Genomic DNA, 12983 nt, shown 5'->3' with positions numbered 1-12983 from the left:
AAATGGAGGTAGGAAAACAGAACTGGTCTGTTCATTTCCTAAGGAAATGAAAATTTTGGTTTCTGGTCCAAGAAGGGCTGTAAATGTAAGTTTAAGATGATTTAACTCTACTTTTAAACTCTCATGTGGAAACTGATACTATTTGACCTTATCTAGACACTCAGCGTACATATTTACTTTCATAAGTCAGCTAAAAGCTAACTTCGAAGTTGCCCGGTAGAAACAGAGATCAAGATTCACTCTGCTTATCATCTCGGAGAGAAAGCAAGCCGGACAGCAGAAGCAGGCTCTGCTCTGTGAGGCAGTCTAACTCGGTGGTTAACTCGGTGCTGAACGATGTGCCATGCGGCACTTGGGTAATTCTGAATTGCCTTACTATTTTTACTGATAGTACTACCAATTTAAGAATTCCGAAATGGTCTATACTAACATGAAAGAGAAACCTGTTTAATGAAATATACTCCGAATCCCAAGGTCATATGCCTTGCCAATCCAAAAATTTTTTTCTGGCTGTTGAGTCAGACTATAACCCAAGTCTAAACAGCATTCAAATGTTTAATGGTTTGGTTTTTTAAATTATTAATTGAAAGTAGTCTTTCCTTAGATCAACTTTCTCTTCTTTCAGCAACACACATAAAAACAAAAAACAGAAAGTCCACTCTGGAAATACCAGATACAGTTGACCATTAAACCTGTGCATGATTCCCAAAATATACATCTAAAAGAAAGCAATGCCATCAGCAGAGCCCAGAATGCTGCCTGCATTTGTTCTTGCAGCATTCTTGTGTCCTAATGAAAAGAGGATCTAAACAGTCTCTTCTCTAGCAACGTATCTGTAACCCTGGAGAGTTTCTTCCCACCACTATGGGAATGGGACTGGGTGCAGCAAAAGCTACAAAACAAGAGTGACAAATGTGGTGAGCTGTAAATCACGTAGGAGAAGGCAGAAGTTATCACCTGACTTACAGCAACTGCTTCCGGAAGGAGCCCATTTAAGCACCGACTCAGGCAGCTCATCCAACAGACTAAAACAAAACAGAGTAACGCACAGTGAATTTGTTTGCAATCCTGTGATTTACTGTTTTGATTAGAAAACAAAACTCTATGGGTCACCAGTAATGTGACTTTCCATACTTTTTTTTTTCACCCACCTGTAATGGTTGTAAGAGGGTAAGTGGATGGGGGAGATCCCTCAAATCTCACTGATCGATTTTATATCAATCACCTAGAAACTAAATGTAGAACTACAGTATAAATGCTTTAATACAAGGTCTGTACATGTAGAAATGTAGAAGTAGGGATACATTATTTTTTTTAAAAAAACCTCAAGAAAAAAATACATAGAAAAATTTTATCTGGATTTTCAGGATATTTTTCCTCAGGTACTCAGCACTGGGAAGGGGCAAATTATTTAATATTTTATGTATATTGTTCTCAATTGGGCAGTTGCTTTATGCTATGCCATGATTAAACAGGTTAACAAGAAATATCCAAAAAACAAAACAAAAAACCCATTATTCTAACACTTTCCAGTGTTTTAGACTGAACAAATACAAATCTCTTAAGTTGCTTCAGCCACAAATATATAAACATTCAACTAAAGTTACTGATATGAATGTCTGATTCACAAACTCAGGCACAGGCAGAATTGCAACGATAAATGCACTGATCTAATATTAACCTATGTTAGGAAAATAAAGGGCATATGGGATACAGTATTATGGTTAAATATACAAGCCTGCCCTTATAGGGTAATTCAGCGTTATGCCTTCTCAGCAAGTTGAATAAATTATGATTATGTACTATATAAAAAGTTTGAACATGTCTTATATATATATAAGATATATATATGTACGTATCTTAATTATATATATATGTCTTAATTATAAACTTCATAATAAATATTAGCTTTGTTGGTCAATAGGTTTATATTAGTAATCAGGTCAAAATGAATATATTAATATATGCAAGGGGCCCCAAAATACAAATGGAGATTATGTTTATTAACATTATATTTTATTATTTATGTAATACCCTATTATATTCAAATATATACATGTAGGTATATTCATTAGAGATATATACAATGAAGGCATCTATATATGCATATTGATAAAAGACTAAAACAAATAATATTATTAAGTCTTATTAAAAGAAAAACACATATAGGATAATTGGAATTAAAATGTTAGTCTTTTAAATAAAGTATTTTATTCAAATTAGGTAAACTGAGGTAGAAAATTGGAAACCAAGACTTTATATATGCCCATTACTGTCCTTTGACTTGACCCATATATTGAAAACTGTTAGTTACCTGAGGGTTATATGGACACATCAATCACTGCAATAAGTAACTGATTATATAGTTCTAATACTGACATATAATTGTGTTAGTTTTGGGAAAGGGACTAGGACAATCAAGATTCCAAGTGGAGAAATATTTCATACAATATATGTCAGTATTTACAAATGTAATCTGCATTATTCTGTATCTGCAGGCTAGCTTTCCTCTCTATTAAGAATTGATGCCACACTGAATTAGAAAGACTGGTTTCTATGGATCAGCTAGCTACCACTTTTGTAAACTTCTGTTGTGACTTGCCCTATTAAAATACAGCTGCTTTTCCCAATTGTGATATTATATCTGTGGATAACTACTGTTGAGAATATCTTGGTGCATAATGAAAAACTGGCTATGCTGTGCTACATGCAATTGACTTTTTGTTAGGCCTGATCAGTGAGAAAAACAGTAAAATAGTAACCTACTCTATTCTCAGTCTAACCTAATTCTCATCCTAATAGAGTTTAGGTGATAAAAATTGTGGAATATTAAAATGTTTATGTGGCTGCAAAATGATCTCTTACATAAACACCTCATATACAAATTTTGTGTTTCTTCCTTAAGAAACATACACTCCCCCCAAGAACAGGATTAAAAACAATGTATATTGCCCTCACTTGAAAAATATAAGCCCTGTTTGTCCCATTTCACTTTGTTGCTTTGCACAGTTAATATCAATCACACCAAGCTCACACTAACTCCATATACTTATACAATGCTAATCTGAAAATACTCTTCCTTGAAAATACCACCACCTAGAATCTAAGCTTTGGAAAACACCGTGTGAAGGAACAAATATTTCACTTTTTATTTTGTATTACAATGCTCATACATATGATCTCATAGGTGTTAGCTTAATGGATTTTATGTCTGTAAGCTGTTTGAGTTTTTTAAAATATTTTTCAAATTTAAGAAATGTGCCTTGGCTATCCTACTGAATGAACAGGTTGAATGAATGAATAGGTTGAACGGCAGTCTTCTCTGAGATATTAACTCGCTTTAAGGTATCCCTTCAGACCTGGTGCTGTACATAACGGAATACTTGAAAATCTGTACTTTGTTTTAGCTGTCTGGACAGCCGCAGGGTCCTCCAGGTTCTGCTCCCAGGGCAGTCTCCCACATAACCACCGCAGCAGGCAGTAGCCGAGGATTTCAAGGTCACTTCGTCTGGACAGGGCTATAGGAATAAGCATTAAGAGAGAAAGATGAGGGATAAGTCATTTTTGAGAAATAGAGAAATCACTGAACTACCACCGATGAAATATGAAAAAGCCAAATGGGCGATGTGTTTTGTTTGTTCAGCTGGAGTAAAGCTTAAACGCCCAGGCGTTTGGCCCCAGTCCACAGAAAGGCAGTGACTTCTTGCTGTTGAAAGTAAGGGTCAGTTTCCTCACCTCCTCCAACTTCATCCTTCCTTAGTCTGGCCTGTCACATGAACTTGATCTCCATGGCCTCTGACATGATCCAGACAACCCATAACCTGGCACCAACACTTTCTCAAAGAGCCAAGCAGTAAAACAAAGAAATAAATGTCTGCAGCTAAATTGCTAACATATGTTCCAGGAAGTCCATGGGGTCTGCACTGGTCATGCAGAGACCCTTCAAGTGCAGACTAAACACTGATGGCCTTTCCTGTTCCACTCATACTAGCAGCACTGGAAATCGGAAGAATATGACAAAACTGCCATCTAGTGTACAGTATTAAAAAACAGGTCTTAAGATTTTTCAATTAAATGAAAGTACAGGATAAATATGCCTGTTTTAGGTACACGGATCTAAAATTTTACAAATATTATTTTAGATATAAGCAGTGCTAAAGCAAACTTCTGATCAAATCTCCTGAATAAAAAATATAAAGGTAAAGAAATAGTGTGCATGAGGGGTGGGGTGCAGATGGTGGGAAGTAAATTTTAAAGCCAAAGAGAGGTTTCCATAATCTAATATAAGATGGCTTTTCATAAAAAAATACAGTAAAAGAACATTTTGAGGCCACTGTAAATATCATTTATATAAAACTACAGACTAGTGCCATAGACTAATTTCATGATAATTTTCTGTATTTTTTTAAAAGTAACTGATTTCAAAAGAAGGACAAAAACTAAGAACCATGTCAAATATAACAAATATTACTGAAATAATGATTAAAACATTAACAAAATCCCACAAAATAAACTCATTTTTATAACCATTCCAAATTGTTATAAAACAATAGGCTGGCTTACATTTCTACCATTACTTGAATGTTCATCTGTGTAGGGATATAAAATCTCCTAAGTGCAATACATGGCTGTTAAACCTGCTGTAAACAGGTATCCTGGTTTTATTATCTTTCATTACATACATTTTGAAAAGTCACTCAGTAAACTTAGTTTAATTTAAAAAGTCATCTACAAAGAACAATGCTGCTAGCACATCATAACTACTTTTGGTCACCATACATAAGTTACTATAAAAGCAGAAGACAAGATTAGCTCTTACACATACTCTATCTTAACTGCTATTAGAGTACTGGATTTTATTAAAGGCCCTTCAATCAAGCAGAATGCAACAGTCCCATGGGTACTGTTTACTTTCTGCACAAGCTTCAACAATGTCCTAATGCAAGACTTGGCTCCCCTATTAAAATAAAAACACAATCTCTACCACACTGTTTTGTAGTGATTTCTTCAGTAATAAATCTCCCATTAATAATGGAATGGTTCCATTTGTACAGATGTGTTCACAAATCCCTTTTCCATTATGGCAATTCCTGATCACCACCACTTAAAAAAATTCACATCCTCTAATTTTCGAAAAATTATATTCTGGCACCTGTTTGGATGACATAGGCTACACATAAGAGGCCCTTTGAGGAAAAACAATCAGAATTAAAATGGAATGAACCTTCCCAGCCACTTCCCCCAACCCCCCAACTGAGGGATTAATTGATATGAAGCTGTAAGTAATGACAAGTCATTTAGATTTCTGAAGCCAATATTTCATAAACTGGTCTTCATTTGAAATAGCCCTTCGAGAGTTAACTTACTTCACTATCATAGTTCAGTTTTACCTAATTAAAATACAGCACCACATTTTTCAAACTTTTTTCTTTTACTGCATATATACATTAATAATTATTGTTAGGTAAATGTTTTACCACTCATTGTTTCCAATAAGTTCTGCAGACATACATGTAATGTTAAAAAAAAATTCTATAGTCACTCTTTCCCACCATTAAACAGAGAGATGAAAGGATTAAAAATGTTTCCAAGTACACACCTTTCCCTGAAATTCCCTCTCAGGGAAACAAACTGCAAAGTGTGATGTGTTTTTGAGAAGTTAAACTCTAAGACTGTACCAGCGATTATGTCTTCTCTCCATCTACTACATACAGAAGAGTAATTTTAACACTGGTTAAATTAATTAAAATATTTTGGATGACAATATTAGCATCTATGAATGGGTATGTAATTAACACAATGAACTGATCATATATCTTTAAGTTTAAATAAAGTACATCATCAAAATATAGATGATATGATAATGATAACTGTTGAATCTAGGAATTGAATATTTGGATATTTACTATATTATTCTACTATTTCCTGTATATTTGAAAACAAATAAAATGCTGAAAATTAAAAAAAAAAGAATTGATCATAGTTGAGGAAGACTACTAATTAACATCTAACAATGAAAATATTTTTTAATTTGAAAGTTGAAACATATATTATGGATTATTTTGTTTTTGTATAATTTGTATTTCTGTATAATTTATTGTAATACATAAGGTTTTTCAGTTGCATTTGATAATTAATATAATCATTAGCAGCATATTTTCATATAGATTTCCTAAAGTCACACTTTTACTTACAGTACTTCTGCTTAGAAATATAGGAAGATTTAGTTATCAATATTCTCTTGTCACTTTCTAAATATAATTTAGCATCTAATTTTTATTTCGCTTATTAATATGGAGCAATGTAAATGAATCTTTTCACTGAAAGCCTGTGGTGTTCTCAGTTGCTCAACATTTCTAAATGATAAAGTATTGCCAAGACTAACCAAAAAAAAAAAAGGCACAGGTGGGGTGGGACTTGAATTCGATTTCACTAGAAAGCAGATTCCAGAAACAGCTGACACTAGAATACATAATTAAAATAAAAACGATCAATGTGATTTATGAAGCTGCTACCGTGCCAGACACTCTACTGTTTTTATATTATCTTATTTAATCATCCTAACAATATGAGGTATCATTAACCCTGTTGACAAATAAGAAAATAGAGGCTCAGAGAGGTTAAATAACTTGCTCAGTATCGCACAGCAAAAAGTCACAGAGCTCTGTATTGAAATCCAAATCTTTCAGACTCCAGAGCCAACACTCCACTCAATCTACCAATTACTTTGCCTCCATTGTTAGTTTTGCACCATTTAGACAACATTACATATACCCTTCTACAGTTAGGGAAGTATTTGAAGCAGGCGTTTTAACTTAAAACACCAAAAGACATACTGACCAAAGACAGTTGTATTGGCAAGGAAGAAATAAGCAGATCCTGAGGGCTAAGCTGTAACACTAACAAAATTTTTCATGCAACTATCCTTACATGACACTATTTCTGTAAAACTACTTCATTCTGATGAAGAAGAATGTCTAATTAAAACATTAATTTATAAAGTGTTAAACGGTCCTTCCAAGCTGAAATGAGAACAACAAAGAAATCACATTGGAGGACTGGTCCTTATTCTAATGACAAACTGGAGTAAAATTATCTGGGTGCAATTCACCAAATGGAATGAAAGAACTGGGAGAAAAAGAAAAGTATCAGTGTTAATCCCAAAATGGCTCTGATTATTTGCCTAAAGTGTTTCCTGTTGAGTTTTTTTCTTACATAGAGTAACATTATCAAGTAGGAAGAAAAACAAGATTTGCTAGGAAATAATAGTGAACTTGAAAACTTTTGCCTTAAGCAGACAGGGTCTAAATGCTCAAAATACTAGTTTATATACTCAGAAATGACAATAAGAAAGCAGAAAACATCTGAGTAAGACGTTCATCTGAGAAGTGAATGGTGACTATCTGCAGAATAAATTTAAAGTTTATTCTTATTTTTCTAACTAGTAACCAATGTTATTCAGTAGTTCGTCAATTCAGATGTATAAAGAGCTAGGAAATTTTATGGTGGCCACAATTTATTGCAATTTCAAAAAGGATATTAGGAAAGTAGAATACAATGTGTCACATTTCAAATAAAATAATAAACCCAGGTCGTTTTTATTTCTTCAGTACATTTTAAATTCTAAGCCTTAGTTTTTTATGAAACACGTGTGAGGCTTAGGAAAAGTTATTCAACAGAGCAAAGGTATCTTACATTTGACCAATGTGTATTCTTAACTCAGCCAAATAGTTTAAGACCTATGCCAAGACTTTGAAAGTCATGTCTAAATGTCAAAATTGGGTTATGTCATATAGAAAGAATAGTGTCTTCATTAAAATTTATTTATACATCAACCAAAGACTATTTATAGCAGTGAAATTTACTTAAAAATAAAAATCAACATTGTGTTTTTCTGACTACTAATAGATTCAATAGAGCATATCAATAACTTGATGGTTTACCTTAATATCTTATAATTGAAAAATGGGTTCCCGTTTTTGAATTATTGTTTAAGAAGATAAATATTGTATAAACCATGTCATTTCCCCAAGTTTGGTAGCATGAAAACACATTCTCAGTTTATTTCACATATATTTTGTAAGCTGGAGTGCTAGATTAGAGTGAAATGAAGCCGTGCAAGAAATAACACAAGACTTGGATTTTATATGCTGTAGCAATTGGCAAAAAATTTTAAAAGTATGTAATATATTTCTTTCCTTGATACTGAACATATTATATAAACAAATGGACATTTAAAATGCAATTTAGATATCATATTTTATGGTCATCAATGATGTCAAATTAAAACAGGTATTATACACTCAGTGCACAAGTCTGAAGTATTTAAAAAAGCTCAGTATGTTAAATGCAGTATATCTCTAGAGAAATTAGGTATTGACTGCATGCCTCAGTGAGCAGAAAAATCTACAAAAATCTATACCACACATTGATCCAAATATTGCTTTTTAACATTACTAAGAATGTAACAAATTTTAAAATAGTATATTTGACACAGATATAATTCTCTGTAATTATCAGGCAACAAGCCCAAAATACGTCAATGTTTATATGTGTTGGTTTTTATGAAGAATAAAAAATTAATAACAGATGAGATAAGCCCAAAATATATTACTCAAATTTTACACTAAATGAAGCACTTCAGCCACTCAGAAAACACTTTTAGGTCATATATGAGAACTGAGTTTGGAAGAATAACTGCAATTAAAAAAACACAGATATATAGATGCACAATAGTTCAAGAATAGTTATCTATCCACTCATCCATCTGTCCATTCACCTCTATATATCTCTATTCATATTTTTTGGCTTATAATAATACAAGCTACCCTCCTTTTACACAGTTGAACTAGAAAATGCTTAGGTGAAACTGCTGACTGGCACCTTATACAAGCTCCTTCATTATAAAAACCCAACTAATCCACAGAAACATGAGAGTTAGCTTCTGTTTCTGAATAACCACTACAAAGGTAGCGGAGACCAGATAGTTTGATCAGGTTAACAATATATCTGTTAAATTGCTAATCCGTAAGTCACTTTTACATTCCAGGCTGAATATTTCCCAGGGCCTGATCAAGCACAGATAAACCTAAAACATAACAAATGCTTTGATAACTAGAGGTTATATTTCCTAGTGATAACTTGTTTTGCTCTTTATGTTTTCCTTTGCATTACCTTCCTCAGTATTTATTTGATCTCATAGCTGGACTGGTATAGAAAAGATTTTTCTGAGATTAAACTACATAGTGTGTACTGAAAGTAAACACATGAATATTTATGAATCTGACATTCTGCATTTACCTACAAGGATGTATGGCCTTGTTTAATTCTAGTTTCTAGATATGACTAAATGATTACTTCATTTCTAATAAAATCCTAAAGTGAAATGTTTTATTTTGGAAAATTAAATGTAAAACATGAGGAGTGAATAGTATTCAAATATTTGAGGATATCAAACCTTTCTTTTTTTTATGCTAGACTAAAACTGCATGTTAAAATTTCAGCAAATATACATGTGTGTATATCTACATCTATGTATCTATGTATATATACACGTGTATATACATGCATATATGTGTATATATATGCATATATATGTATGTCTACATGTAAATACAGATATGGTGAAAAGTTTAGTGTACACTCTATTTTAAATGCATTAAGGGAATCTAATTTTTATAGAAATCTTGTGAAACTCATGATAAAAATGAATACTCACTCCAGCTCATAACTTTCAAATACCAAAATTACGTAATATAGGCTCTCCCCTGAGTAGTCTTCCCAAAGAGATAATATCTTTCTCCCATCATTCTCAGTTCAATCTTCTCTCCAAAGACCTATCATCGTGAAATCTACCCAATTCATCGACATGTATTATTATTTAGGGAGCAAAAACTTAAATGCACTATGGAATAAAATTTTGTTCAAATCTTTCATGAAGATGGCACAATGAAAATACTTCCCTAAACTATGGAATAACTGAGGACTTGCAGAATTACCACAGTCCAAACACTGACCAGACCAACATACGACAACTCTACTTTCCCATTCCACAATCACAGTGGCTTCCTAGATTTTTTTTTTTTTTGGGGGGGTACGCGGGCCTCTCACTGTTGTGGCCTCTCCCATTGTGGAGCACAGGCTCCAGACGCACAGGCTCAGCGGCCATGGCTCATGGGCCTAGCTGCTCCGCGACATGTGGGATCTTCCCAGACCGCGGCACGAACCCGTGTCCCCTGCGTCGGCAGGCAGACTCTCAACCACTGTGCCACCAGGGAAGCCCCTAGATGTTTTTTTAATAGTCAAACTCTAATAGGATCAGTATTAGAGCTATGGGTTGAACTAAGTGGCCCAACCATAAGTTAATATCATCATTAACATAATTGGACCAAAGCTTAAGAATCTGTATGACGAATTTCCAGTTTATACCACTATCAAAAAGTACTCTCAGGTTTCTAAATATTCTTTCATACTAATGTATCTGGCAAATCACTACTTTTCTAATCAAACTATCCTTGAAAAAAAATGTAGTGATTTGTTTTATTGTGATCAGGAGTATAAAAGGTAATTTCTATTCCAGAAAATTTAACCTATGATTCTTCTTGAAAGGAAGAAGGTATACAACCGACACACTTGTTTTACTTTTTCATTGGCCTACCTTAAACTACTGTGGGTTTTAATTGCTCTGGAAAATGATCAAGACCCTCTACATTACATGGTCAGTGGTCCTTTTAATAGAAAAGGCAATAATATACAGTTGTTTGCACCAACTAAAACTCGTTAGAAAGTATCAGTTTAGGGTAACAGTTCAACAGCCATTAACAAGTGCAAATGTCTAACTGCCTTTTAGTGAAAATGTGATCCTTTCGAAGCAGTTTTAAAATTATTTGTATTTATTTGGTTTAGCATATTTGAAAATACGTTTATAAACAAAGTTTATGAAGAATATAATTTTGAAAGACAAAGTTTTTCAATAATCACCATTTTTTTTTTACTAGCATAACATTAGAATTGACTTTTTGTCTTGCTGACAGAGCAACTAAGAAAGTACAGTTGCATTGACCATATTGATTGTGAACAAAGCAACCATCAGTGGGACTCCGCACCATATATTTTCAATATTGACCTCCTACTTCCTTTTCCATGGCTTTCTGGCTCGGCTATTGGATTTAGACTGCAGTGTAATAAACAGCTAAGGTTTAATTAATGGTAAATGAATACAAGACATAGGTTATGACTTTAACTAATTAGGGAATTGTTGAATTAAGTCTCCCTTGGAATGCAAGGCAGTACAATCAATGTCCAATAAAAGGACTATGTATGTAATTTACCTGCAAATGTGTTTCCAATACCATCAAAGTGAGTTTAAATAAGTAAGATATATGAAAGGCGACTAGGAGAGATTTCCACAAGTTAACACTTCATAGGTTCAGAAAAGGTTTCCTTATTGTTGAGTTGGTATCTTCTAAAGCTCTGATAAGGGCACAATGAAAAACAGGAATAATTCTTCACATGTGTACCTGTACCAAATCTGTAATTGTCACTACAGCATAAAAATTCAGCTGCTGACCTCCAAGCTTAACCTAAACCAACTAGTACTTTCCTATCCCAAATGAGCATGAAGTTTTGCTTACCTGACACCTTTTATTCCTTTTTCACTTGTCGAAGTCTGTATCTCCTCCCTCTGTTAGAATATTCATTGGCATACAGGAACTCACTACTTTTTTTTTTTTTTTTTTTTTTTTTTTTTTGCGGTATGCGGGCCTCTCACTGCTGTGGCCTCCCCCGTTGCGGAGCACAGGCTCCGGACGCGCAGGCTCCGGACGCGCAGGCTCAGCGGCCATGGCTCACGGGCCCAGCCGCTCCGCGGCATATGGGATCCTCCCAGACCGGGGCACGAACCCGCATCCCCTGCATCGGCAGGCGGACTCTCAACCACTTGCGCCACCAGGGAGGCCCAGGAACTCACTACTTTTGATAAACATCTCACCAATGTTCTCATTCTTCAAACTGACTATGCAAAGGTCATTTCATGGAGCCTTAAGGCTCTTCGTTCTAATTATTCTTCTGAAATAAAAATAAGAAAAAAAGAAACCTACCTACTCCCTTGTGAGCATCCAAGCTGGTAAACTCTATTGTCCCATTATGGCTTTTTCTAGGATTTTCCTGATACTGTTTGTGGTTCCCATTGGGACAATATCTGTAGGAAAGTCCATAATCTGCAAGATAAACCTGGAAGACATGAACAGACAAATGAATAATGTTTTTGTCCTCTGAAAATATAACCTTTATAATTAAGCCTTAAGAAACTGATAGGTTAAGAAAGCCTCAGATCTACATTTTATTAAACCAAATGGTGCCTTAGGATAAAATATATACAACTGGGGGCCATAACAATGAACTTTCTGACTTAAATCCTGTCTTCATCATAGGCAAGTCTTGTTTCTGAGTTGACTTAGATTTTCAGTCTTTTTCTTTTGCTCTTAAATTCCCTTCCCTCCAGGTGGGCATGTAGACGTCATAAACCACAATATGTCTTTTTATCTGTATTCATACAGCGTATGAGGCTCTGCCTTTTTTGTAACCCCTTCCTGTAAACAAAACTGTTTCAAGCAGGGAGGGGAGATGAGAGCAAACAATCTAAAGATCTTAACCTAATGTTACAGGAGTCTCCATTAACAAGAAGTTTAAAAATAATGAACAGACTGTAAGAGGTAATAACTACTCTTAAAAAATAAATAAATAAAAACACCATCATGTTGTCCGTATTTAAGAATGGAATATCAATGCAGTACTTTTGGCCTTTCAGACGGATCCATATCATCACTGTTATCTTTGTAAGTCAGTCAGAATCGCAAGCTGGGTTTCCAAACAGAATATAGATTGTTAAAAGTCAGATAGCAATTCAAGTGAATTTTTCTCAGATTACTTTTGGAGAGAGAGAAGGGAGGGGAGAAGTAGTTTTACAGATAGAGCATACACTG

General features: G+C 34.2%; 1 protein-coding gene across 2 annotated transcripts in view; it reads right to left on the bottom strand.

Moving 5' to 3' along the window:
* VRK2 (VRK serine/threonine kinase 2) overlaps nt 1-12983 on the bottom strand; it is a 99732-nt gene that overhangs the window by 15723 nt on the left and 71026 nt on the right. Inside the window, exons 8-10 of one of the 2 annotated variants that reach the window (XM_060117289.1) lie at nt 12099-12231; nt 3398-3518; nt 958-1025 (exon numbers count right to left, since the gene is read on the bottom strand). In XM_060117289.1, coding sequence (XP_059973272.1) covers nt 958-1025; nt 3398-3518; nt 12099-12231 — 322 coding nt within the window. The remainder of the gene's footprint in view (nt 1-957; nt 1026-3397; nt 3519-12098; nt 12232-12983) is intronic. The other variant, XM_060117290.1, reaches the window with a different exon arrangement.

Source organism: Mesoplodon densirostris, chromosome 14 (assembly GCF_025265405.1).
Source record: "Mesoplodon densirostris isolate mMesDen1 chromosome 14, mMesDen1 primary haplotype, whole genome shotgun sequence".
In the NCBI taxonomy this organism is placed as follows: domain Eukaryota; kingdom Metazoa; phylum Chordata; class Mammalia; order Artiodactyla; family Ziphiidae; genus Mesoplodon; species Mesoplodon densirostris.
Note: the sequence above shows the minus strand (reverse complement) of the source record. Positions and strands in the feature narration are given on the sequence as shown.